Raw genomic sequence first — 23445 nt, 5'->3', positions numbered from 1 at the left:
TGCTAATGCATCTGGGAAAGCAGTAGAGGATGTCCCAGGTGTTTGGCCCTTCCATTCATATGGGAGACCTAGATGGAGTTCCAGACTCCTGGCTTTTGCCTGGCCCAGCCGTGGCTGTTGTGGCCATTTTGGGGGAGTAAACCAGTGGATGGAAGCTCTTTCTCTTTCTGTCTCTCCCTCTCTGTAACTCTGCCTTTCAAGTAAATAAGTGAGTTTTTATTAAAAAAAAAAAAAAAGTGCAAAAAATATTGAAATTGACAAGTACAAAGGGTCCAAAGATTCATGAAAATGCACAAAATTATGCACAAATTAAAAATTTTCATATCAAAATTAAGTGTATCTTTTAATTCTGTTTTCCATGAACTTTCTGAAGTTCCCATATTTGTCTCATCTATGTAGCTATATCCTCTTGCACACCATGGAGAGACTGCCCCAGATCCTCAGAACAAAAATAGCCTTGTACACTAAGTTGGTCTCTTAATTCAGTTTGACTTATATGCTGCACTCTAGGGATGAGAAAAGCCATTGTTGTATCTGCTGCTACTCTAAAGGTGTCAACAACTAACCTTTATTGAATGCACCAATTGCATTATCTTATTTAAACCTCACATCAGTCTCCATGAGAGGGGTCTTGCAATTGTCTCCCATTTTTCAGATGAGTAAACTAAAACCCAGGGTCACATAGAAAGGGGCGGGGGGGAACGAGGATTTGAACCGAGGTGATCTAACCCCAGAACCCTTGCTTTAACCGTGGTGCTACGCTATCTTCCTCTTCCTGGAGATCTGGTATTAATGTGGGTTTTTTCAATCTCATGTTTCAAACATTACTTTCAGCTTTTCCTCTCGCATTGCCCTTGAAGCATACTAATAGAAATTGCTGCTGGGTGAAAAAAATCTCCTCATTATGACTAATAAGGTACTTTTTCATTGAAATCTCACTTGAAGCAACCTACGAGTCATTTCTCATTTCATTCAGGTCTCCAATACATACTGAACACCTGCTTTCTGCCCACTGGGCCGGGCTCTAGGTATCTTTTCTAGCCAGAGTTGACTTTTCTCAGAGGCCAGCTCAGGATCTGCCTGGCTGTCGAGGGAGGAGCCGCCTGGCCGTGTGCTCCTTTGGAGAACAGGTTGGCATGTTAGCCTCGATGCAGTGGGACAGAGAGACCTGCGTTCCTCAGTGCCTCTGGTAGCCAAGCCAAAGTGGGACTGTTTTCTTTGAAAAACAGAGCTGCCGCCCAGTGCTCTAGCAAACTGCTGCGTTCCAGTTCATGCCAAGGCCCGGTACATGTAAGGGAAAGGGAAGCTGAGCTCGCAGGAAACCTGAAATCTTGCATCTGTTCCCACGATGTGCTGTGTCCTGGAGGATAAAGGAAACGGGAGCTAGCTGGGAAAATATCTAATGGGAAGCACATGCCCGTCCCGTGCAAGATGCGTTATCAGTCCCAGATGATGGAAGAAGGCAGGGGTTGGGAGGCAGTGGGAAGAGAGGAAGAGGGAGAAGACGGGGTATGTCCATGCCCTGTGCTGGGCTTCCAGGGCTTCCAGGCTTGAAGCCAGGGCATAGGCTGCCTGTAGGGTTGCATCCCTGACTAGAGTTACTTTTGTGTGCATTTTCTCTCTATTGAGGCCAATAAATGCGTGGTGTTTCATTATTTGCCTAATACTTCTTTTTGCCTTACCTATATCCTACTTCCTGTCTGCACCCTTGAGCGTGTTTTTGATAAGAATTTTAGTTAATTAAGCACTATAGACTGTAGCAGTAAATTTGATGACCAAAATAAACAGCCTCACCCCCTCAGATTGAGCAGCCCCCCACCCCATACTTTGGAAATAAGTTTCTTGCTGGGAAACAAAATGATGATTCAACACCTGCCAGAGCTCCTCCCCTTGATGGACACCAGGGATACTGAGCACAGCAGGAAGCAGCCCCTAGTGAGACCCAGGTGTTGGCCTTCTCTGTGTGTGGCTGAGAGATGCAGTCACACCTGATGGGAAGCCCATCTTCACCACTTACTGTGCTACCTGGGCAAACTGTTTCATCCCTACGTGCCTGCGTTTCCTTCCTGGTAAAATGCATTTTGTCATGAGTGTAAGGATTAATAAAATTGTTAATGCCTTAGTACCTGGCGTATAATCACTGCACTGGAAATAAGCAATAGAGCCACTGTGGTGATTGAGATTGATCTGGGCCAGGTAAGGCAACCAGGCCACTTCTAGCAGCTCACATAGAGTGGGTCTCAATGTAACCCTCTTGTGGGATGGAATCGGCGGGCTTGGAGTTCAGGCTTCTCTGCCTAGCTCCTGAAAAGCAGATGCCATGGGAGTTAGAGATTTAGCATTTAATCATCTTGTCTGGCAAAATGCAGCTCCAGTTACGACCCCCACCCCAACCCCAGCATGTGCACACAAGCTACCATCCTTCCCGGGAGGGGTCACCCTCTACTCCCAGCCTTTGAAGTGGTTTTGGGGGGAAGCACTGCTCTCTCCCCACCAGCACGTACAGTGCGTGGAGCGAGGGTGCACTTGTAGGTGACGTAGCAGGAATGACAGTTTTACTGCCCTGCCGGCTCGCCTCTGCACATATTGGAGAAGTTGACCGTGGCCGGGTAGCAGCAGAATTTTTCTCCTGCCTCTCTTATACCACTTTGCTTAAACTTTTTTTTTTTTAAAAGCAACACATATGTGTTTCAGAGAACCCCTCTGTGCCCTCTGTCATGTTCTAACTGTGTGTGGACGTGGATCTTGGCAAGGAGCTGTTGGAAGCTCCTGGTGCTGTATGTGACACAGCCTGTCGCACTCCCCCTCTCACCCTTGTTCTCCAGCGAGGCAGGCACAGTGGGCAGCATCTGTTGTGGTACCCACAGCTGTTCTGCAGGAGCAAGACCAGTTCTGCAGCAGTTGGGATTCTAGGGCTGCAGGCAGCAGATGCTTCCTGGCTAGGAGTTGATGGAAGTTCCCATGGTACATGAGGATGTTAACATTAATGAACTTCAAAATGTTAGCCAGAGGCCCAGCGTCTGTGTCACTGCTAAACTAGAAGATGTTCTGCCCTCAGCCTCCTTAATTAATGCTTCTTCCCTGGAGGGTAGGACAGTGTCTTCAAAATGTGACCTACAAGGTCTTGCTCTGACTCTTCTTGCTTCTGCGGTCTCACTTCCTCCTGCTCGCTTGGTCCCCCGAGTCCTAGCACACGCCAGCTCTGTTTTTCCTCTGTAGTTTTCACAAGCTTTCCCTTTGCCCGGGACTTGCATCTCCTAGTTCTCTGCTCTGTTGCCATTCACTATGCTGGTTCCTGCTCTAAGGTCTCTTATCTGGCCCTTTGCAGACCATCCCACTGACTCTCCAGATCATCATTTTCCTTTTCTGAATTACTTCTGAACTGAAAGTATTTTATCAATGAAAGTAGCATCGATATCGGCCGAGGTCAGCCAGCCCCATAAGATCTCAGTAAGATTAAGTGTTCCAGCTTGACCCCAACTTCTGTTTGTGGAAAAGCCCGTGGCCTCCCATGATGGCTTGGGAATCTTAGATTCTTGTGGTCGCCTCTGCCTCTGAAACCCTGCCTTTGGAATCCTGTACTTAGAATTCCGTCTGCATGCTTTCATTTGTGAATTGACTCAGCATCCCAAGCAGCATTTTGTTTTCCTAGAGGATGAGTTCTTGCTTCGCACTCACCATACATTCGTTGTATGTGAGGCTTTTATAGGTGAGGTGGTTGTGCTGACGCTTTCAGGCAGATGGAGAGGCCAGCTTTGCAGCTAGTAGCAGTCTGAGCCCATTCACAGCAGAAACTGAGTTTAAAGAGTCACTCACCGTAGTTTCTCTCTGAAACTTGAAATTACTTAATTTCCACCTGATTTTCCAATTTGCTCAAATCCAAAGGGCTGTCCTGACCAGGGTGCAGTGGTGATGGTGGTGGAGAGTGACATGAGCCAGCATGAGCTTTGTGGTACAGTTGGATGCTCATGTGCCAAGCATCCTCCACTGGACATGTCAGCCCTGTTCCAGCCTCTCAGGAACTTCTTGTCCATGTCCCAGAGAACTTGGCACAGGGCAGGTACCCAGGAGCCTGTTAAGATGCCCATGTCCCCATCACAGTGCCTGGGTTTGAGTACCAGCTCTGGCTTACAACGCCAGTTTCCTGCTAACGCAGACCCTGGAAGGCAACAGTGTTGACTCAAGTAATTGGGTTCCTGCCATCCCCATGGGGGACCTAGATTGCGTTCCCACTTCCCAACTTGAATCCCAGGGAGTTGCAAGCATTTGGGCAGTGAACCAGCAGATGGGAGCTCGCTCGCTCTCTGTTACTATACCTTTCAAAGAAGAAAAACTTGGCACAAAACTTGTATATCCGGAAACCATTTGAAGGATGAACAATCCTATCAAAGAAGCACCTGAACCTGATCAGATATATACCTGGGAAACCCAGAGCTGTCTTATCAGCTTAACCAAAACCAGGAATATTTCACTCTAGAGAATGCGGCCCCCACTAATGCAGAGATGCCCCAAGTATTGGATGCAGTAGTTTCTCTTCTGGAATGTTCTTAGGGAGATGGCAAATTCTGCTTTCCAAAGCCTGTCTTGCCTCTTTGAAAATGTTGGTTTCAGAGTCTTCCATGTTGATTTCTGTCTAGCTTTTTCCTGATACTTAGATGTAGACCCATCTATTTTATTCTTTTATTTATCTGATTGTTTGTATACTGTAGTGTGTTTCCTTTAGGACAATGTCTGATTTCCTTATGAGCCTGTGCTCCAAAGAGAGGATGAGAAGGGAAATCTAACACTGAGTACTTACAAGCCATATGTTAATCTGATTTCAAGTTTACAGCTATTCTATCATATAGGTTATGATTATTCTCACTCTTCAGTGTGGGACGTGAATCTCACACTTGCCCAACGTTTACTGTATGAAAAAGCCCATACCCTATTTGTCATACCATGCTGCCTCACTGGGGACCAGACTGCCTACCTGATTTAAAGTGGTGCTTGTCCCATCCCTGGGCTGTCCAGAAATCCCATGTGGTCCAGTGCTGGGTCAGCACACTGGGGGCTTCTCAACTTTGAAAAGAAAGCACCTTTCCCTTCCTCACTGCTTTGTGCTTCCCAGCTCTTTGCAGCCTCCCCACTGAAGTCGAGTGCTATGACCTGCCTTACCCTGCACCACTAATACCATTGCTGTGACATCATCTTGGAGCAAGCCTGTAATCCTTTTCCAGACCTATCTGTGGGCATAAAGACTCCTGCAGGCTCTGGTTGTGTTAAATAAGTCCAGCCCCAAGGAGCCCCCTGTCAGCCCCCGCAGAAACTCTGCTGTTGAAAGTGAGAACTCACATATCCCTGACCTGAAGGGCTTGGAGGACATGGTTTGCACTGGAAGCAGAACAGAGGGGTACCAGGCTCCCCTCGCTAGCTATCTTTGATCACTTGTGCTGGCTACCTCTGGCCCCGAAGCATAGACGCTGGCCCTGCCGATTGGTTGCACCCCGTTCCGTGCCTGTCTCTGTGGGGTGAATATCTTCCCCAAATAAGGCAGGGTAAATTAACAGAGCGGCAGACCCTCCCCGTGCAGCAGGAAGCTCTGCCTTAAAGTTTCACTGCCACTTGTTGGGGGAAGAGCTAACCCCCTCCATCTCTCAGAGCTCCCAGTCAAGGAACTGGGCCAGCTTTTTAACTGTATAAATTTTATAGTCCTCTAACACCAGCTTATGTTCTTTGTTTACTCTCCAACCATCTTTCTTGCTCAGCCAACAAGAAAAAGTTGAAAGTGATTGCCTGCTTCCATCTAAAACGCTTCCAGACCAAAGACTTCTTTGGTGCTTACAGAGTTGCATGGAAAGGGAAAGCTGAAAGCTTTATGGGTTGAAAATTCAGACTTATCACCAGATCTAATGCTAGTCGGCTGAGATTCCAGTGGCTTTTAAACACAGCTAAGTGGGTTTTAGCTGAAAAATATAATGAAATGTTTCATCATTTCTTCATCTTTCAACTTTGATTATTGGAAACAGCCTGCTTAGTAAGTCCCTGGACCAAAATTCAGATTTGGAGAAGTCTTAGGCTTAACTCTTTGGGGAATGGGCTGTGATGTCTTTAGACATATTACAAAGAAGTCTGGTGGCTCGATTTCTCAAACCACCCAAAATGAGGTGTTTTATTTAAAGGGAAAATGTGTGTGTGTGTGTGTGTGTGTGTGTGTCTTAGGCTAACAGATTGCTGCTGGTTTTACAGAAAGAATGTATGATTTTATCCATCTACTGTGCAGAAAAGCTGGCTTCAGCCTCAGAGAAGTGCCTAGAGAGACAAGTTGTCAGGTGTTGAAGGGAAATATATGTCTGGACAAGTGTTTCCAACTAGGCCTTAAGTTTTCATTGCAGATGTGTTGGCTTCTGCGTGGTAGCAATGCACTTTCTTACCGTTACAAAGTTGAGTCCTTTTTTTGATCCTGACATCCCTGGATTGTGGCAAACACTGTACCTACCAGAAGAGATGCACATGAGGGAAAGCAGGTGAGGGCCTTCTGAGGCCTTTTATGTTTCAGACCTGGTACGATGAGTGGTGACATGGTTTAGCCCTAATTGCAAAGTAAGAATGCTCGTCCTGGAGGAAGAAGAAAGATAAGCTTTGTATTTTTAATCAGCAGACATAACCGTGCATTTTCCCTTCAGAACTTCTTTGCTCAGAGGAAAGCAGTTCACATTTGCTGTAGGATTTTGCTGGGGTCATTACTAGCCTGGTTGGTTGTAGTAGTTCCCCCAGCTCCCTTAACTGGCAAAACTCCACAGACCCAGGGTCTGCTATGGTTTCTTTTATATCCTGCATGGTTGCAATTCCTTCCTTCTGAGACACTGCTGTTTTCCTGAGACTCAATGCATTACCCTGTTGCATTTGCATTTTAGACTTCCAGGTCCTACCGCGAGAGTGTCCGCTGCAGGCAGTGAGGCCAAAACACGCGGAGGATCAGCCACTGCTAACAACCGACGCAGCCAGAGCTTTAACAACTATGACAAGTCCAAGCCAGTCACCTCCCCACCCCCGCCACCACCACCAAGCAGCCACGACAAAGGTGAGTCTCTTCTTGAGGGTCCCCTGTGGAGGCTACCTTCATCGATCTATTTCCTTTGGGTGAGTTTGATTGGGGGGGAGGGTTGCAAATAGAGTGGTGAGAATGGGTGACAAGGGCATACTTGGCCTTAATAAAGCTGGGGAAATAGTACTGTCTGTATAGTTTCCAGCAAGAATAACTATGTGTTTGGATGGAAGCTCCTAAGACACCTGGCTACTACAGATAGAAGCAATGCAGCATTTGGCCTTTGAAAATAAATCTTTGTGAAATATGTTCCATGTAGTAGGTGGCTTTCCAGAAATGCAAGCTTCCTGGAGAGTGCATTTTGTGACCTGATAAGCTGTTTGCTCATCAGAAATTATGTGAGGGGAGTTAGGACCAAAGAGATTTTCAACCCTTTGAAACATCAGGAATGTGGGTTGGCTAAGTGGAGATCTTGGTTACATATAAGGAGTGGACAACGTTGCTTTTGGGGTTGTGATGATGTGAGTCTTGCCTTAAAAGGATGTGATTTTTTCACTCTTCATAGTACTGAGCTTTGTGGATGGGGAAAAAAAGGTGACTAGCCCTGTGGGAGGGTCCTACACAGAAGGCAGTAAAACACCCTGACTTGCTTCGGCCTGTGTCTCATGAGAAACTGAGGCAGGGCTGTCCTCCATCCCAGCCAGGCAGAGTAGGCGAGCTTTCTTTGGAGGGTGTTTTCAGTCTATTGGAAGCATCTCCTGCCTGGTAGTGCAGAGGATTCCTGTAGCTGTCCCTCCATTTCCCTGAGGCCCGGGAGAGCTGATCCTCCCAAAGTGCATGGGGGAGCCTCCTGCCGCGAAGGAGCCCAGCACCTGTCCACCCACTTCTGCAACCCGGAATCACTGGATCACTGGGTAAACATTGCTTCTCCCCTAAACAGTAAGCACATGAAGGAAACTTATGCAGAGCTGTTGGTTGGCAGAAGGATTCCCACCAAGACACTGGGAATTCCATGACGAGTACTAAAGGCCCAACAAGACGCCTCAACTGGGCAGGAGTTTGTGACCCAGCCTTTGGTTTCTGCCTAATGCAAGCCATTTTTGCTTCCCGCTCTTTCTTTTTTTCCTATTCCCTTCTTCCCTTTTCTTTACCATACCCAAGCGTATTCTTTTTAAAAGTGTGCTCAGATTACAAAAAATAACATGTGCTTGTAAAATGGTGTCTATGTATATATAGACACACACACATATATATATACTCTCAAATAAAAGTTCTCCTTTATGTGCTTCTTGAAAAATACCAATATAGAACCTCCTACACATGTCTTTCTAGTGCTTTCACACTGCATTTATGTATGTGAGTGTAGATTTATCTATATCTATCTATATAGATAGATTTTTATTGCTTACATCAATGCATAAAAGTTAAAATTTTTGAGTACCTGCTGTATGCCTTGTTTTACAAAGGATGAAACTAAATCCAAAAAGGTTAAGTCATTGATGAGGGCATCCCAGAGATAATGAGAGGACATGGCTTTGAATTCAAGTGCTTTTGTTCCGGAGCCAAGATCAATACTGTGCTTTCTTTGGACGTTGGAAACAGATACCTGAAGCCTTGCATGTTGAGGGCTGGCTAAGGATGTGCCAGTCCATACCTGAGGTGAGACAGGAGGAAGGTGCTAAGCCAGCCCCGTGCAGTTCCTGTCCTTTTGTGTGCCTGTTCATTCTTAGTCTTTGGCCATTTGGGAAGATGCTGTCATAAAAATGTCTAAAGGATGAATGTGAGACCAAAGTCCAAACACTGAGAAAATGAAGGTGAAAGGCAAGAGAAGATAGGCGTGGGAGAATACTGCATTCCAGAGTCGTAGGGCCAGTGGGGCAGCCCAGGCAAATGCTGCGAACCAGTGCTGGGACAGCCACCAGTCTGTCCCTACAGTGAGCAGGGATCCCCCTGTGTGTGCCAGGGAGCCAAAGAGCAGTAAGTCTTCTTAAAAGTTCTTGTTTATTTGAGAGGCAAAGAGAATAAGAGGTGAGTAGGTGAAGAAGCATGAAGGCTCCCATTCATTGGTTCACTCCCCAATGCCTGCCATGACTGGAGCTGGGCCAAGCCAAAGCAGGGAGCTATAAGCTCTGTCTGGAATCCCTATGTGGATGGCAGAGACCCAAGTACTTGAGCTGTGACTGCCACCTTAGCAGAAAGCTGGAGTCAGGAGTCAGAGCCAGGACTGGACCTAGGTACTCCTGTGTGGGATGTGTGCGTCTTAGCCAGTATCTGAAGTGTTAAGCCAGGTGCGCACTCCACGGTCCACTTAAAGCACTGTAATTGGGAATTCTAAGAGGCACTGCTCCAGGAAAAGACTTCACTATCTGAAGAGAAAAGTGCAAATCATTCTCTCTTACTAAGTACATATTGCTTGCCAGAGACCTTGTTTGGATTATCTGACCTGATCTTTGCAAACATTCTGTGAGGTAGAGACTGTGAACCCAGTTTTCAGAGAGAGAAAGTGAGGCTAAGTGAGATGAAGTCATTTGCTCTCACTGGTAATTAAGCACTAGAATTCATACCCATATTCAACGCCAGGATTGCTTCTGTCCTGTCCCCTAGGAAGTGTGATAGGAGAAGCAAGTGAGGTCGCCCATGTGAATTTACAACAATAAGAATGCTGGCTGTGGTCCTGGTGTGGGGGAGAGTGCACTTGCTACCCTTCTCTGCTTCTCTGCAGGAGTTATGGAACAGGTGCCTGGCAGGCCTGTGGTAGAGGGCTGGAGACTGCAGTGTTTCCTCCTCCATTATTCCGGGTCCTCTACCTTCTGTCTTGAACTTGACCTCTTATTTGCAGCTCCTGGGGTAACCAGTGTATATGCAAAATACAGTGTGTGGAGAGCAACTGGAAATGACTCACCTGCCCGGCCATGCATCAGACCCCGCAGGTGTCTTGGGTACAGAGGGTCTCATCCCTTGCCTTGGGAAGCTCCTTCATGGGTAGGGATCCACTTGTGAACTGATAAACTGCAGTTCACTGGGGTTGGAGGGTGTTTGAGGTGGGAGCTGTTTGCAGAAGAGGCGGGTCCTTAGCATGACCTGGTTGTCAGTGCAGCTTTGGGCTGAGTGCGTCAGGCCCTGACTGGGTTCTGGCCTGGCGTTCCACTCTCAGGCGAGCCCATCTGTAGGCTTTTGAAGAACTGTGGTAAAGTACAAAGGACATTAACCGTCTTCACCGGCTTCTAGTGTGCAGCTTAGTAATGTTAACTCTGCTCGCGTTGCTAAGGCAACCAATGCTGAGAACTTTTCCATCTTGCCAGACAGAAACACTGTACCCATTAAACGATCACTCTCCACTCCTTAACCCCCAAGCAGCCCCTCACAACCACTATTCCACCTTCTGATTCTATGAGTTTAGCTGCTCTAGAGAGCTCCTGGAAGAGAAATCCTATAGTATTTGTCTTTTGGTGACTGCATTAGTTCACTTAGGGAAAGGTCCTTGAAGTTCATGCATGTTGTCACATGTGACTCATCGACATTAATGTGTGATCCATGGACCCAGGAATTCCAGTCCTAGGAATGATCCCACCACGTCGAGAAGTTAAATGAGCATTTATTATTCTCTTCGTAATTGACGAAGCTATTACAACACTTAGTCTCAATATTAAAAAAATAGTAAGAAAGATCAAGAATGGGGCAACTTTTTAAAACCCATAAAGCACTTTATACTTTCTGGGGAAATCAAAGATTTCTCTTAAAAACCATGCTGCCTCTTGTCATCCTCACTGAATTTGGTTCTGGTTATGTAGAATAGTCAGTTGAGATGCGAAGCTGGAGACAAGGGAGAGATAATACTTCCACCCCAGGGGAAGAAACCCCGAGGCTCACACCGAATTCCTTGCTTGTTCTGTAACACGGTGACCAAGTGTATCTAGAAATCAAAAAGTGTTCCTGTACCGTTTCCCCAGAGACTGACTTCCGATCGGCCTGTGAGGTCTGGAGGGAGTCGTGCCAGCCTGCAGGAGCCCCTGCTAGCTGCCTGTGGCATCCTTGGCTGACCTGGGCGATGGGGGAGCAGAGCAGGTTTTGGCTGTGAGAAGTCCGTGCGCAGGGACAGCTGGGAGGCCCGCGGGTTGCTCACTTGCTCTGTTGATTAGGAGTGGCCCTAGGGCCCCAGACCAGAATCTTGGGTTTTCAGAGCAAGGACATAGCTGTCATCCTAAACATTTGTGACATTGTTTTCCCTTCCTTCCACCCTCTGGCTTGCATCTTCTGAGTAGGTTAACACTGCCAGGAATCTAGTACATTTGTAAATTATCATATGAATTTGAAACATTTGGCATTCCTAGACTGGCTTCAATGCATATGGAAGGTGCTGTCTCCTGAATAATGCATTTTCTTCATTTATAGAAAGCCTCCATGGCTTTATTATATTTTAAAAAAAATCATGTAAAATGTTAACCCAAATTTCTGAGAAGATAAAGAACCCTATTTAATCCTAGAAACAGCTGCTGTTAACTGCTTAGCTTATATTATTTTTATGTGTATACTATCACACTTTGATATATAAAATTTCCCTGTTGTTTTGCTACTTGCCAGACACTGTGATAAAGTGTCTTGTAAGAAATTACTTGTTTAATTCCTCAGGAGCTCTGTATGTATACAAACACACCTGCATATTGATAAGACTTTTATGAACATTATGAATAGGGGTCACCTTGCTGTTAAGTTGCCTGTTAGGATGCCTGAGTCCCATATTGGAGTACCTGGGTTTTGATACCCACTGATTGGCTCCGGAGTCCAACTTCCTGCTATTGTAGACCCTAGGAGCAGCAGTGATGGCTCAGGTGATGGGGTTCCTGCTACCCACATGGGAGTTCCAGGCTTCAGCTTCTGGCTTCAGCTGCTTGGGAAGTAGATGCGAATTCTCTTTCTGGCTCTCCTGCCTAATAAATGAATGGACTAATGAATGAAATTGTAAATAAATATAAATCACCAGTCATAGACAGCACATATATATACACACACACACACACAAACACACACATACACATACTAATAGGTCATTCTCTCTTCATAATAGTTGCACAGTATTCTGTTGTATGGGTTTTCCTTAATCACCGCCATTGACATGACTTTTAATTTTTTGGTATTACAAAAATAGTATTGAGATTAACATCCTTGTTTGTCTTTTCACATTGTATACAGTTGTAATCAACCATATCAGTAGAATCTCAGCATTAAAGTAAACACAGAGTTTAGTTATCTTAAGACTTTCAAGTTATATTCTCCAAGAATTATACCTATTTTATTGCCATGAACAGTGTATGAGAGGGCTAGTTTCTCTACACACTTGATACTGCTTTGTCACTCTGTGGGACCAAAAACAAGAGTTATTTTAAGAAACCGTTTGATGAAGCTGGCCTTGGTCCCTGGCACTCACTGTGAGGACCATGGCGTCAGCAGAGTCCACAGATCCCCTGGGCTTGAAAGAAAGCTCTGTGTTCACGAGATACTTCACTTCTCCAGCCTCAGTTTCCCTCTCTGAGTGAATCTAAAGTCGTCCATCACTGAGCCTCTGGGAAGTGTGGCTGGGTTCTTCCCCTGGCATTGCTGTTGGGCTTGTCTCGCACGAGTGTCACCTGTGCTTCCTGGTGGGCCCCCTCCTCTGGCTCTCCTTCTCCGTGTTCCTCCCTGGCTGTTTGTTCAGTCCTTTGTGTCCTGGGTGCAGGAGAAGAGCCAGGCATGGCTGGGGGCAGCACTGGGTCACGTGTGAGTAGCCCTGGGACCGTGGGTTTGGAATCTATATAAGCATGGTCACGTTGTGGTTGGTGGAGCAGGTTATTTATCTGAGTTAGGGACTGGAAGATGTAGCCATGGAGACGTCTGTGTCCTGGCATTAACTAGGATTCTGATGTAATAGTACAGTGTGACTAGAGGGAATTAATTTAGCATCCCATGTCATGCAGGAAAGAATTTAGGGGGCTCTGTTTCATGAGGTCTGTTTCATTTGTTCACTTTGTCATCCTTTATAGAGCACCTGCTAACTGCCCAGCAGATGGCCAGTGTAGGGACAAGGCAGGTGATGACACACACTCTGCTTCCCAGGGGCTCCCATGCCCAGTGATAGAGAAGTGACCACAGTTGTGAGTGGAAACTTGGTCGTAGGAAGGTGCAGAGAGGACTTCCAAGAGGAGCGACTGTTGGCGTTGATTTCTATCCCCAGAGTTTCGCTTAGAGAAGGAAGGGAAGGTGGACAAGGAATGGGTCAGCCCGCTCTTCTGGTCCACGTGTTAATCTGAGAGCCCACGTCTGCGATCACAGCTTTGTTAAACTTGTGTTCTGGCAGGCCTGCAGAGGGCGTGTGGGGCAGAGGTTAGGGGCCAGTGGTTCTCAGTGACATACAATCATCTGTGCTTGGGAATCAACTGTGAAGTTGCCGTGACCTTCTGGCCAGAGCCCCTGGTTGTTAGAAGGTTTAGGGAAGAGGCATATTGATACACAATAGGTTGACTTGGTGGAATTTAAAGGATTCTCTGGAAGTGGAATTCAGTTAACATTAGACCACATGTTGACACCAGGAGGCCAGGGTGGCTTGGAAGCTGCCAAATATGGGGACTTCACAGAGTACTGGAGAGAAAAATGGCCAACAAGTGAGGAAGCTGCTCCAGTCCCTGGGCCAGAGAGCAGTTAGCTCAGGAGAGTTATTTGCAATTAAAGAGAAAGTGAGTCCCTTGAGGGCGACTGCTCAGTTGTCTGAGTGGTCTGAATGCTGGCTCTGCTGCCTCCCAGAAGTAGGACTTTGAGCAGAGACAGTGGTCACCTGAGTATCTCGCTAGGGTCACTCTCCAAAGATCATCACGGACCCTACTCGGTACCGTTCTACTCAGAAGGATGTGGACAGAGATCACAGTTTGCTGGCAGGGGCTGGTGTTTGTCTTCCCTGGGAGTGGTCTTTACAGCCATCTAGCTGCTGTCCTCCTCCCCAGCAGGTAACGTCTCAGGTGGAGGGAACAGGATTTGAATCAGGCAGGTGCATGAGTCACTCTAGCTTAAAAGCCACTTAGCTCACAGGAGTCCATATCTCATCTAACAGCTCTGTCCGCATAACTTCTATGGCCCAGCTGGTGATAACAGCACTCACAGAAGCCCACAATGATTGGGTCCTGAAGCCACATTTAGACTTCACTTACAATTCTTCCCATGCAGAGGTGGTTTCACCCTCAAAGGTCATTTTTACCATGAGTGATGTTGGTTGGTGATCTAGATGACTTTCTGTCTTTACCAACAGAGTTAGAAGGTTAGCCCAAGGTCAAATTCTACTGCAGAAGAAGAAAAGATTTTGCTGAACCTTTGCCAGCAGTAAGACACCTCACCACTCAGAGTTTCAGTTTATTTATCTGTGACATGGCAACAGGCTATTCTAGTCTTAATGACAGGAGAAAATTATAACACATTCTTTCTAGTTTTTGGAATAACCCAACCCAAATGATCTGTCTTCTTTACCTCTCCATGGGCTGCAGACATGTCTATGAAGGGTTTGACTTTTAGATGCTTCCTTGTAGCTAGGGGTTATTGGCACCATGGGTGTCATTTGCCAGGTGTGAGCACATTGCTAAGCTCTGAACACTGGAAATAGTGTGTACTCAGTTGGTTTGTTGCCTGAGAATGGTATCCTTCCACGAGTGAGCCAGTGGTGGTTACAGCTCCAACGCTAAGGACAGGTTTCATTTGTATGGTTAGCATATAGGTTGCATTTCATACCATAAATTCCTTTTGTTCTTAAAAATCTCTTATTAACAATGTCTCATGGAATAGATGAGAAGTCCCCAAACACATGGCAATTTTTTCCAAAATAAAGCCTTGTTCTGTCATTATATGCAAAGTGCCCACGGGTGATTGTCAATAGTCTAAGGCTCACAGCTCAAGTCCCATGATATGGTGAAGGAACCCTGGTAAAGTCAAGACTCTAGGCTGTTGTTTCTAATGTATTCTTCCTGAAACTGCTAAACCACCACCCCTTGGGGTCATTGCTAGGAACTAAAACCCCCAGGGTGTACAAACCTAGTCTTTTTAATTCAGATTTCAGAGTTAGGGGCCAGCAGTCTGTGTTTCATGCCATGTAATTCTTAGGGCACTACCATTTGAGAACCCTTGTCCTAGCAGGATTTCTTGGTTCTCTTTGAAAGGGAGCACTGCCTTCTAATAGCCCTTCAGTCCCTAGCAACTACTCTGTAGTATGTTGTTAGGGAACATGCAGATGACATAGCCACCTCCAGACTGAGACGTGACCTACAGCAAGAGTGCAGTCGGTGGGAACCATTTAAACGTGCAGCACATTTTGTCATGCACGTGTTCACCTTTACTGTCAGAGTCACCAACTTATATTGGGTAGACTGACCTACTTGCATGGATTATTTTTTTAGGATTTATTTGTTTATTTGCAAGGCAGAGTGACGGAGGGAAGAAGAGACAAAAGATCTTCATTCATTCACTGGTCCACTCCCCAAATGGCCTCAACGGCCAGAACTGGGCCATGCCAAAGCCAGGAGCCAGGTACACCATCCATGTCTCCCATTTCAGTGGCAGGGGCCCAAATACATGGACCATCTTCTGCTACCTTCCCAGGCATACTAGCAGGCAGCTGGATCAGAATCGGAGCAGCTGGGACTCAAACCAGATATGGAATGCCTGTGTCGGCAAACAGCTGCCTAACCTGCTGTACCACAACACGAGGCCCCCTACATTGATTTTTATGTCTTCTCTTGATTTTGTACCACTGCTTTACTAATCCTTAGTGAAGTTCTTATTATTTTCTTAAATTTTCCTTGCTATTTTGTTTCAACTGAGCTAACAGAAAATAGGGGACAAAATTAGCTAAGGCTAACCATGAAGATCCTTCAAGAAGTTCATGGAAAACAAAATTAAAAGATTGTTTAGAAATTTGTGCTTAGCATTTTCTTTTTTTAGTTGCATTTTCTTAAATTACATGTCCCGTGAAGTCATTGAAAACCCCACATTTTCAGAGATTTCAAAAATTTTTGCACCAAAATACACTATCTTTTCATTCCATCTTTGCACATACTCTTTGAATTTCCCTCATACTGAGGCTGGAGATGGAAAAAGGAGGTGCAGATCTAGAAGCAGAGGAGACAGGAGGTAGGGGTGGCCCACGGGGGATGTCGGCCCGCCATTGCCCTGAGGTGCAGAACCATCTTTTGGCTCATTCTCTCTGTGTTGGGAGAGCACTCTCCTGGTCAGACGGCGAGCACTATTACAGCCTCCTGGGAAGGAGCCCAGGTGACGGGCCTTGCTCCCTTATCCCACTCTTGCTTTTGTCCTTCATCTCCAGCCTTAAATCAACAGCAAACACCAAGAAGGAAGCATCCACATCTGGTGTAGTCTCTCTCACCGCCTTGGGGGCCATCTGCTTGATCTATGTAATTCCGAAGAACCTTCAGAGCGGTGGATGCAAAAATTGCTTTAATGTGTAAAAATAATAACCTTGAATGCTAAAGCCATCCATTTGCACAGAGAAAAATTAATTAGAAGGCTATAGCCATTTTGCTTTTCTCTAAATAGGAATGTGTTTCAAAACCAACGTGTGAGTTGTTGGGATTTTCTGCTGTCTATCCTTTCTTGAAAATGCAATCAACCTGACTTTTTGTAGCAGGGAGAATGATCAGACACAAAGGGAGAGGAAATAAATCATTTAGGAAGATGAAATATCTGTTTGATTAGCTTCATGTCAGGAATAGAAAATGACAAATTGATGATCTGTTGGTGAAAAATCTCCCTTCCATCTGTTAGGTGGACAGCGTCACACTTACGTGAATTCAATTTAATTTCAAGGATCGTTGGCAGGGGAAGGTATTTTCATTGCTGGGTGCTCTTGTTGGCATATTTATGCAGGTGTCATCTGCCATCAGGGCTTACTTTAGTTATTAATAGCAATGTTCTTCTTAAAATATTTTTATTCCCCAAGCTAGGTGTTTGTCAGTTTTCAATTGCGTGAGAAAATCAGTACACTTTGCGATCAATGAAATCAATTTTTCCCTAAGTGTGCATGGCCTGTAATACCCTGCAAGAGTGCAGGGCTGGTCCGATAAGGGAAGAGCCTTGAATGGTCAGGGGCCAGCTTCTGGAGCTGGGACCCACTGGGCAGGGGTCTCTGTGAACACGCCCCTAGCTGCCTCTCTGTGCCAAGGACCCAGCATCCTCAGGCCTAAATGACCTAATGGATAGAATGCTGCAGCTTGCCGTCATGGGTCCTGCCACTCTGCACATTTTATCAGGCCACCAGCAGACAGCCCGTGTGACGGGGACCAGCCTCTGGATGCTGGCGGCGCACAGGAGGTCACACAGATGTTTGTCTCCGAGATAGTGGTCACAGTGTATCCACATGGCAGTCAGCACTGAGGGACACGCCTTCTAGCAGGTGTCGTGACTGGTGGATGAGTGGTCAGGCTGCATGGCGGCTTATGCCACGGCACAGAGCATGCAGTTCACATCCGTGCTGTCCCAGGAGCTCCTGTGGTGGTTCCTTAGCTGCGGCTAAGCTGATTCCCAATGTTGTGGACAATGTACAGATTTTTAAATTTCTTTTTTTATTTATTTGAAGGGTAGGGTTACAGAGAGAGAGAGCTCTTCCATCCACTGATTTACTCCTCCAAATAGCCTCAACGGCCAGGGCTGGTCCAGGCCAAAGCCAGGAGGAGCCAGGACCTTCAGCCAGGTCTCCCACGTGAGTGCAGGAGCCTAAGCCATCTTCTGCTGCTTTTCCCCAGGTGCAGCCGGGGGTTCAAACCGGCGTCCATATGAGATGCAGGTGGTTGCCTAAGCCACTGTGCCACAACTCCAGCCCAGATAATGCACAGATTTTTTAACTGCTGATGGAGTTCAGAGCCTGGCTATGTCCCTGCCAACAACAACAGCAAAGGCCCCTCCACCTCTGGCGCTTCCTTCCTCTTAGCTGTAGTGGGACAACCACAGCACTTCTCTGAAATGGGCATTGGAGTAAGGAATCCGTGCCCTGTGATGACACCTTGGGGAAAGCACAGTGAGGTGGTTAAACATCCTTTGGCTGCAGAACAGCCCAGGACAGTCAGTCTCTGCTGCCCCCTGCTGTCCAAGTTGTATGTGACCTCTCCCAGTGGCTCTTGGTTTCCTGGTCTGACAATCTCTATCAGGGAAGGTACTGACTTGCAGACGGAATGTTTTCTTCCAGGCAGGGTCTCCCTGCATTTTTCCTCCCAGCTTGGGAGGAAAGTTCATGTAGCCTGGTAGAAATGCCTTCTCATGAGCCGTGAAGAACTGACAGCAGGCCTGAGCTAAGGGCTATCCACCCTGTCATTCAGTGGACAGCTGGCTGGTGGATTCTCTCTCTTTCTCTCTCTTTCAAAAAAATAAAAATAAATGATATTTTTAAAATCGGTCTTAAAAAGACGACAATGCTAGACTTGGCACCGTTTTTAAGAGGCAGATAGTTCCAAACCCCTCTGTATAGCAGGGGGTAAGTGACCCTCCCTTCTTTATTAACTTCAGATATATGGTCTTGAGCTTGCCAGGTTCATTCTCCAAGGCCATCAGAGCAGCCTGTGTTGTTAGACAGCTTCTCATTGCTCTCAGTCGAGTTCCTGAGAGAAGCTACAAGTGAAGGAAGGTGGTTCAGAGTACAGGACTGGGCAGGCAGTCCCAGGAGCCTTGGTCTGATGAGGGGGTCAGGACTTGTGCAGAGCGAGGTCCCTGTGTTGAGCAGAGAAACAGAGGAAGCCTGTTCACCTTCCACGTCCACGTCGTGCCTCTTTATAGCACAATGACTGGATCACAGGGGCTGTGTCCACTAACCTAATCCAGTCTCATAACTGCAAAGCCCCACCTTCAGATCCCATAAATCAATTAAGCTCCCATCTTCAATCCACTAACCTAAGACCCTGAGGAGCAGGAGTTTGGGGGATACCCAAACTATCATTCAAACCATAACACAGCCACAGGACCAGGATACTACTGAGAAAAAATCATGGTTGTTTAGCCAAAGTTATCCATGGGTGGTTTCAGCCATTTAACACTTGGATTCATTTCCCTGCCCTCAACCAGAGCCAGATGCAAATGTCCTCAGGCAGCTGTCCCTGCAGAATTATTTTTAAAAAATCTATTCCACTGACGTGCTGTAGGGGGCAACATTCATTTAAAAAAGCCAGGGCTAGAGCCCACAGGACGGGAGTCATCTAGACCTTATGGAGAAGAAAGTGGGCCATGTTTTTAAAGACTTCCATGCTGGAGATTCAGTCTGTCCCGTGGTTCTGTGTGAATGAGACTGGCTTCAGTAAGAAACCTACTTAGGGTGCCAAGATCCTTGTGCCTCTTAAATTCTTCTGGCTCAGAGTCAAAACAGGGAGTCCTTGTGAGGGAGAATGACTTTCACATGGGATTCTGATCCTCACCACCTGACTCCAGGCTTTTGCTACTTTCGCCAAGCTCTGAGCCATTTCAGGCTCAAAGCTCCCGACAGAAATTGTGTCTCCTTCTGCCAGCGCGCCTTCAACCCTGGCACTGCCTAGGCAATAGGAAATTCCTAGCACTGACCCCTGGGGGGACTGACCTTGTCATCTGGGTCCTCTGGCCTTGACCAGTTGGACGCAGCAGGTTCTGATTCACCCCTACTGCCCAGCCCCTGAGATCCACAGGACAGTCCTGCTGAGGTGCAGCAGGCTTCAGTGGGCTTGGCTGGACTTCGTCATGCATCTGAGGTCATCTGGGAGCTTGACTGGACACTGGCTGGTCTGCAGTGGCCCCAGCTGAGACAGCCCAGTTCTTTGTGCATGGTTCCCCATTACCTTACGCCTAGTCTAGGCTGTTGTTATGGTGGTGCGTAAGTCCCAAGACAGAGGTCTGAAGTGTACAAGGCCCTTTGAGGTCTATGCTTTAAAAGAGGATGTCCGTTCTCTCCTTCATTGGGTTGCAGAAAGTGAACCACATGAGTGATTCTTCATATTGAGAATAGAGCAGCAGTCACACTGCAAATAAATACATGATCCAGAGCGAGATGGAGACCCGGGGCTATTTTTAGTCACTCGGCTACAATACATGAGTGAAACAGAGTCAATAGCTACTGCTGGGTTGATGTCACTGGTCAACATAATAGTCTGTTTTCATTGTAGTTGCATGAGAAGAAGATCTCATAAGAGGTGAACTGAGATATGCTGTTAGTCACATGACTTTGATGGGTCTTAACACTTCTCAAGTTCAAATTCCTTAGCTCTGAAAAGGAAATGAGAATAGCACCAACATGAGATTGTTACAAAAAGTACCAGACAGAAAGCAGATGGAAATATCCCAAATTGTTGAATCAGTGAATTCATAAGTGTCCAGAAGTTGGCGATGACTGCAAGGAACAGAGGAGCTGCAGCCGCTGGACCGAGAACCGCGGAGGGCCCATTCTGCACTCCGGTCGGTGGCCTTGGATCCAAAGTCTGCAGCTCCCGGGTAACCACCTCTTGTTCTGTCTCGTCTCTCGGATAAACCATGGTGATGGATGATTTTGAAAATCAGGGCGGCTGGCGCCGCGGCTCATTAGGCTAATCCTCCGCCTTGCGGCGCTGGCACACCGGGTTCTAGTCCCGGTCGGGGCGCCGGATTCTGTCCCGGTTGCCCCTCTTCCAGGCCAGCTCTCTGCTGTGGCCAGGGAGTACAGTGGAGGATGGCCCAAGTACTTGGGCCCTGCACCCCATGGGAGACCAGGAGAAGTACCTAGCTCCTGCCATCGGATCAGCGTGGTGTGCCGGCCACAGCGCGCCGGCCACGGTGGCCATTGGAGGGTGAACCAACGGCAAAGGAAGACCTTTCTCTCTGTCTCTCTCTCTCTCACTGTCCACTCTGCCTGTCAAAAAAAAAAAAAAAAAAAAAAAAGAAGAAGAAAAAAATCAGGGGCCTGGGAAGGAAGGGGTGGCCTTCACAGAAAGGGTATTTCTAGTGAATGAACATTTGTCACAGCTCTGTAAACATTCAGGCCAGTTTTGCTCCTGGAATCTCAGAAATGTACCCTATTGATTCTTGAAATCCTCTTCACTGCCACTCATTGGTGGAGCAGGGATTGAGAGAGAAGTATTGATCGAGACAAGCAAACATTGGGAGAGACATTTATTAGGTTGTCATCTTGTTTTTTGTAGAAGAAAGAAGATCTTTCAGCAGTTTTTAAAAAAAATTTTTTATGAAAAGGTTTGTTTCATTCATTTGAAAGGCAGAGTTACAGAGAAAGACGGAGTGATAGAGAGAAAGATTTTCCATCAGCTGGTTCACTCCCAAGTGGCCACAACAGGCGGAGCTGGGCCAGGAGCCTGGAACTCTATCCTGGTCTTTCATGTGGGTGGCAGGGGCCCAAGTACTTGGGCCATCTTCCACTTTGGCAGAGTTTTTTTAAAAAAGGAAATTAGACCAATTTAATTATGCTTCTTTAAGACAGCTTTTAAAAAGTCATAATTGATGATTTTTCCACAGTGTTTTAGAACAAAGACTTCTTTGATTAGTAAAAGATCTTCGTCTGAATGTGATTTTTTTGTTTCCTTTTGGTTGTCTTCCTCCTTCGGTCCAGGCTCTCTGATCATCTTAATGCAACCAGACCCACAGTTTAAACAACCTGCTTCCCTGTTCCCAGGAACTCGCGTCTTGGCACAGATGGAAGATGTTGTAGCGAAGCTAGGGAACAGCTCAAGAAAAGGGGCAGGATGTTGTCTGAACTCGGTTCTGCCTGAGCCTGCCGCGGTGCCATGGCTCTGGCCTTGGGGCGTTGGTCAGTATTAGTGGTCATATCTTGGCAACTGAAGTGGTTGCTTCTGGCCAGAAACTGACCAGAACTGCTCAGTCTCATTAAGGAGCCCTTCTGATCACCTTCTGGCGTGAGACACTTCAGAAATCATCAAACGGCGAAGGTAGAGGCTGGATCCCTTGAAGTCTTTCCAAAGGCTTTGGCGTATCTGCCCTCTGGATGAGCTTAACTAAACAGAGAGCTTTTGAGGTCTGGGGCGGGGATGGGGGAGCTCTCTGGGCACTGGCAGTAACACTGAGGTGGGGCTGGGAGGAGGGGCTTGGCTATTCTTGGCTTGCCACCCACTCCTTCCTTCCTTCCTTGTCCCCTGGACGTGTGCTCATTCTTACTCTCCATCTGCCGCGGGTACCTTCCCAGCACCAGGAGCAGATGTCTCACAGAGATCTGGTCTGTATTCAATCAATAAATTAATGTTCCATATGCTCTGGATCAGTACTGTCCAACAGAATGGTTTGCAATGAAGGCAGTGCCCTGTATGCTGTCCAGTATGATGGCCGCTAGCCACGTGTGGCTATGAAGCACTTGTACTGTGTTAGGGTGAATGAAGATCCAAATTTTTTATGTGCAAAATTTTAATTAAATGGCCATGTCTCCAGTGTTTGACAATGCAGCTCTGGGTAATAGTTCAGTGAGGAGCCAGAAAGTCTACAGCTAAAATCTGTCTTTAGAAAAATGATTGGGTGGATGTTTGACCTGACTGTTCAGATACCAGTTAGGATGCCTTCATCGCACATGAGACTGTTTGAGTTCTGTTGCTGGCCCTGGCTCCTGATTCTAGCTTCCTGCTAATGCACAGGAGACAGCTCTGATGGCTCAAGTAGTTGAGTTCCTGCCACTCATGGGAGACTTGGATTGAGTTCCCAGTTCCTGGCTTCAAACTCAAGCTATTGCCAGCATCTGGGGATTGAACCAGCTGATGGACGCACTGTGTGTCTCAAGTAAATGAATTAAAGAAGAAATGCAAATAACTTTCAAGTCATGAAGGACCAAATATTGCATGATTCCACTTGCATGAAATGTCCAAGGTAGGCAAATCTGAGGAGGCAGGAAGTTGATCGCTGGTTGTTAGGCTTGGGGTCGGAATGCAGAATGACTGCTGATGGCTAAACATTTCTTTTTGGTTTGATGAATATGTTCCACAGTTAGATTGTGGTGAGTGATATTTGCACAGTCTCGTGAATATATTAACAATGATTCAATCATACACTTTAAATGAGTGAGTTTTATGGTATCTCAATAAAGTGGCTTAAAAATGGCTCCCTAAGCTGATCTCCAGTGCAGTCATCATTACACATCCATTTTCCCCATCAAGTTTTGGAAGTGCTCCAATACTTGTTTATCATCATTACCAAGAATTACGCAACGTGCCTAACTGCACGTGCTGTCCTGATGTGTGACTGGCAGGCAGTAGGTTTGTTGACCCTCGCATCCTCACACATATATGGGTGATGCCTTGCACTCTGGCAGGTCAGCAGCTGCAGGATCCCTGAGTGACAAGAATTTTTCAGCTTTATTACAGATTGAGTATCCCAAAATGTCTCCGATTTGGGAGTTTTTTGGGTTTTGAAGTATTTGCATAGACTTCACTAGTTGAACACCACAACCTGAAAAC

At 46.6% G+C, this 23445-nt stretch overlaps 1 protein-coding gene across 11 annotated transcripts in view; it reads left to right on the top strand.

Moving 5' to 3' along the window:
• NAV2 (neuron navigator 2) overlaps window positions 1-23445 on the top strand; it is a 757965-nt gene that overhangs the window by 525254 nt on the left and 209266 nt on the right. For all 11 annotated transcript variants that reach the window (XM_051824899.2, XM_002708951.5, XM_008268740.4 and 8 more), the window contains one exon: window positions 6897-7063. In XM_051824899.2, the coding sequence (XP_051680859.2) occupies window positions 6897-7063 (167 nt within the window). The remainder of the gene's footprint in view (window positions 1-6896; window positions 7064-23445) is intronic.

This window comes from Oryctolagus cuniculus, chromosome 1 (genome assembly GCF_964237555.1).
Source record: "Oryctolagus cuniculus chromosome 1, mOryCun1.1, whole genome shotgun sequence".
Classification (NCBI taxonomy): domain Eukaryota; kingdom Metazoa; phylum Chordata; class Mammalia; order Lagomorpha; family Leporidae; genus Oryctolagus; species Oryctolagus cuniculus.
Note: the sequence above shows the minus strand (reverse complement) of the source record. Positions and strands in the feature narration are given on the sequence as shown.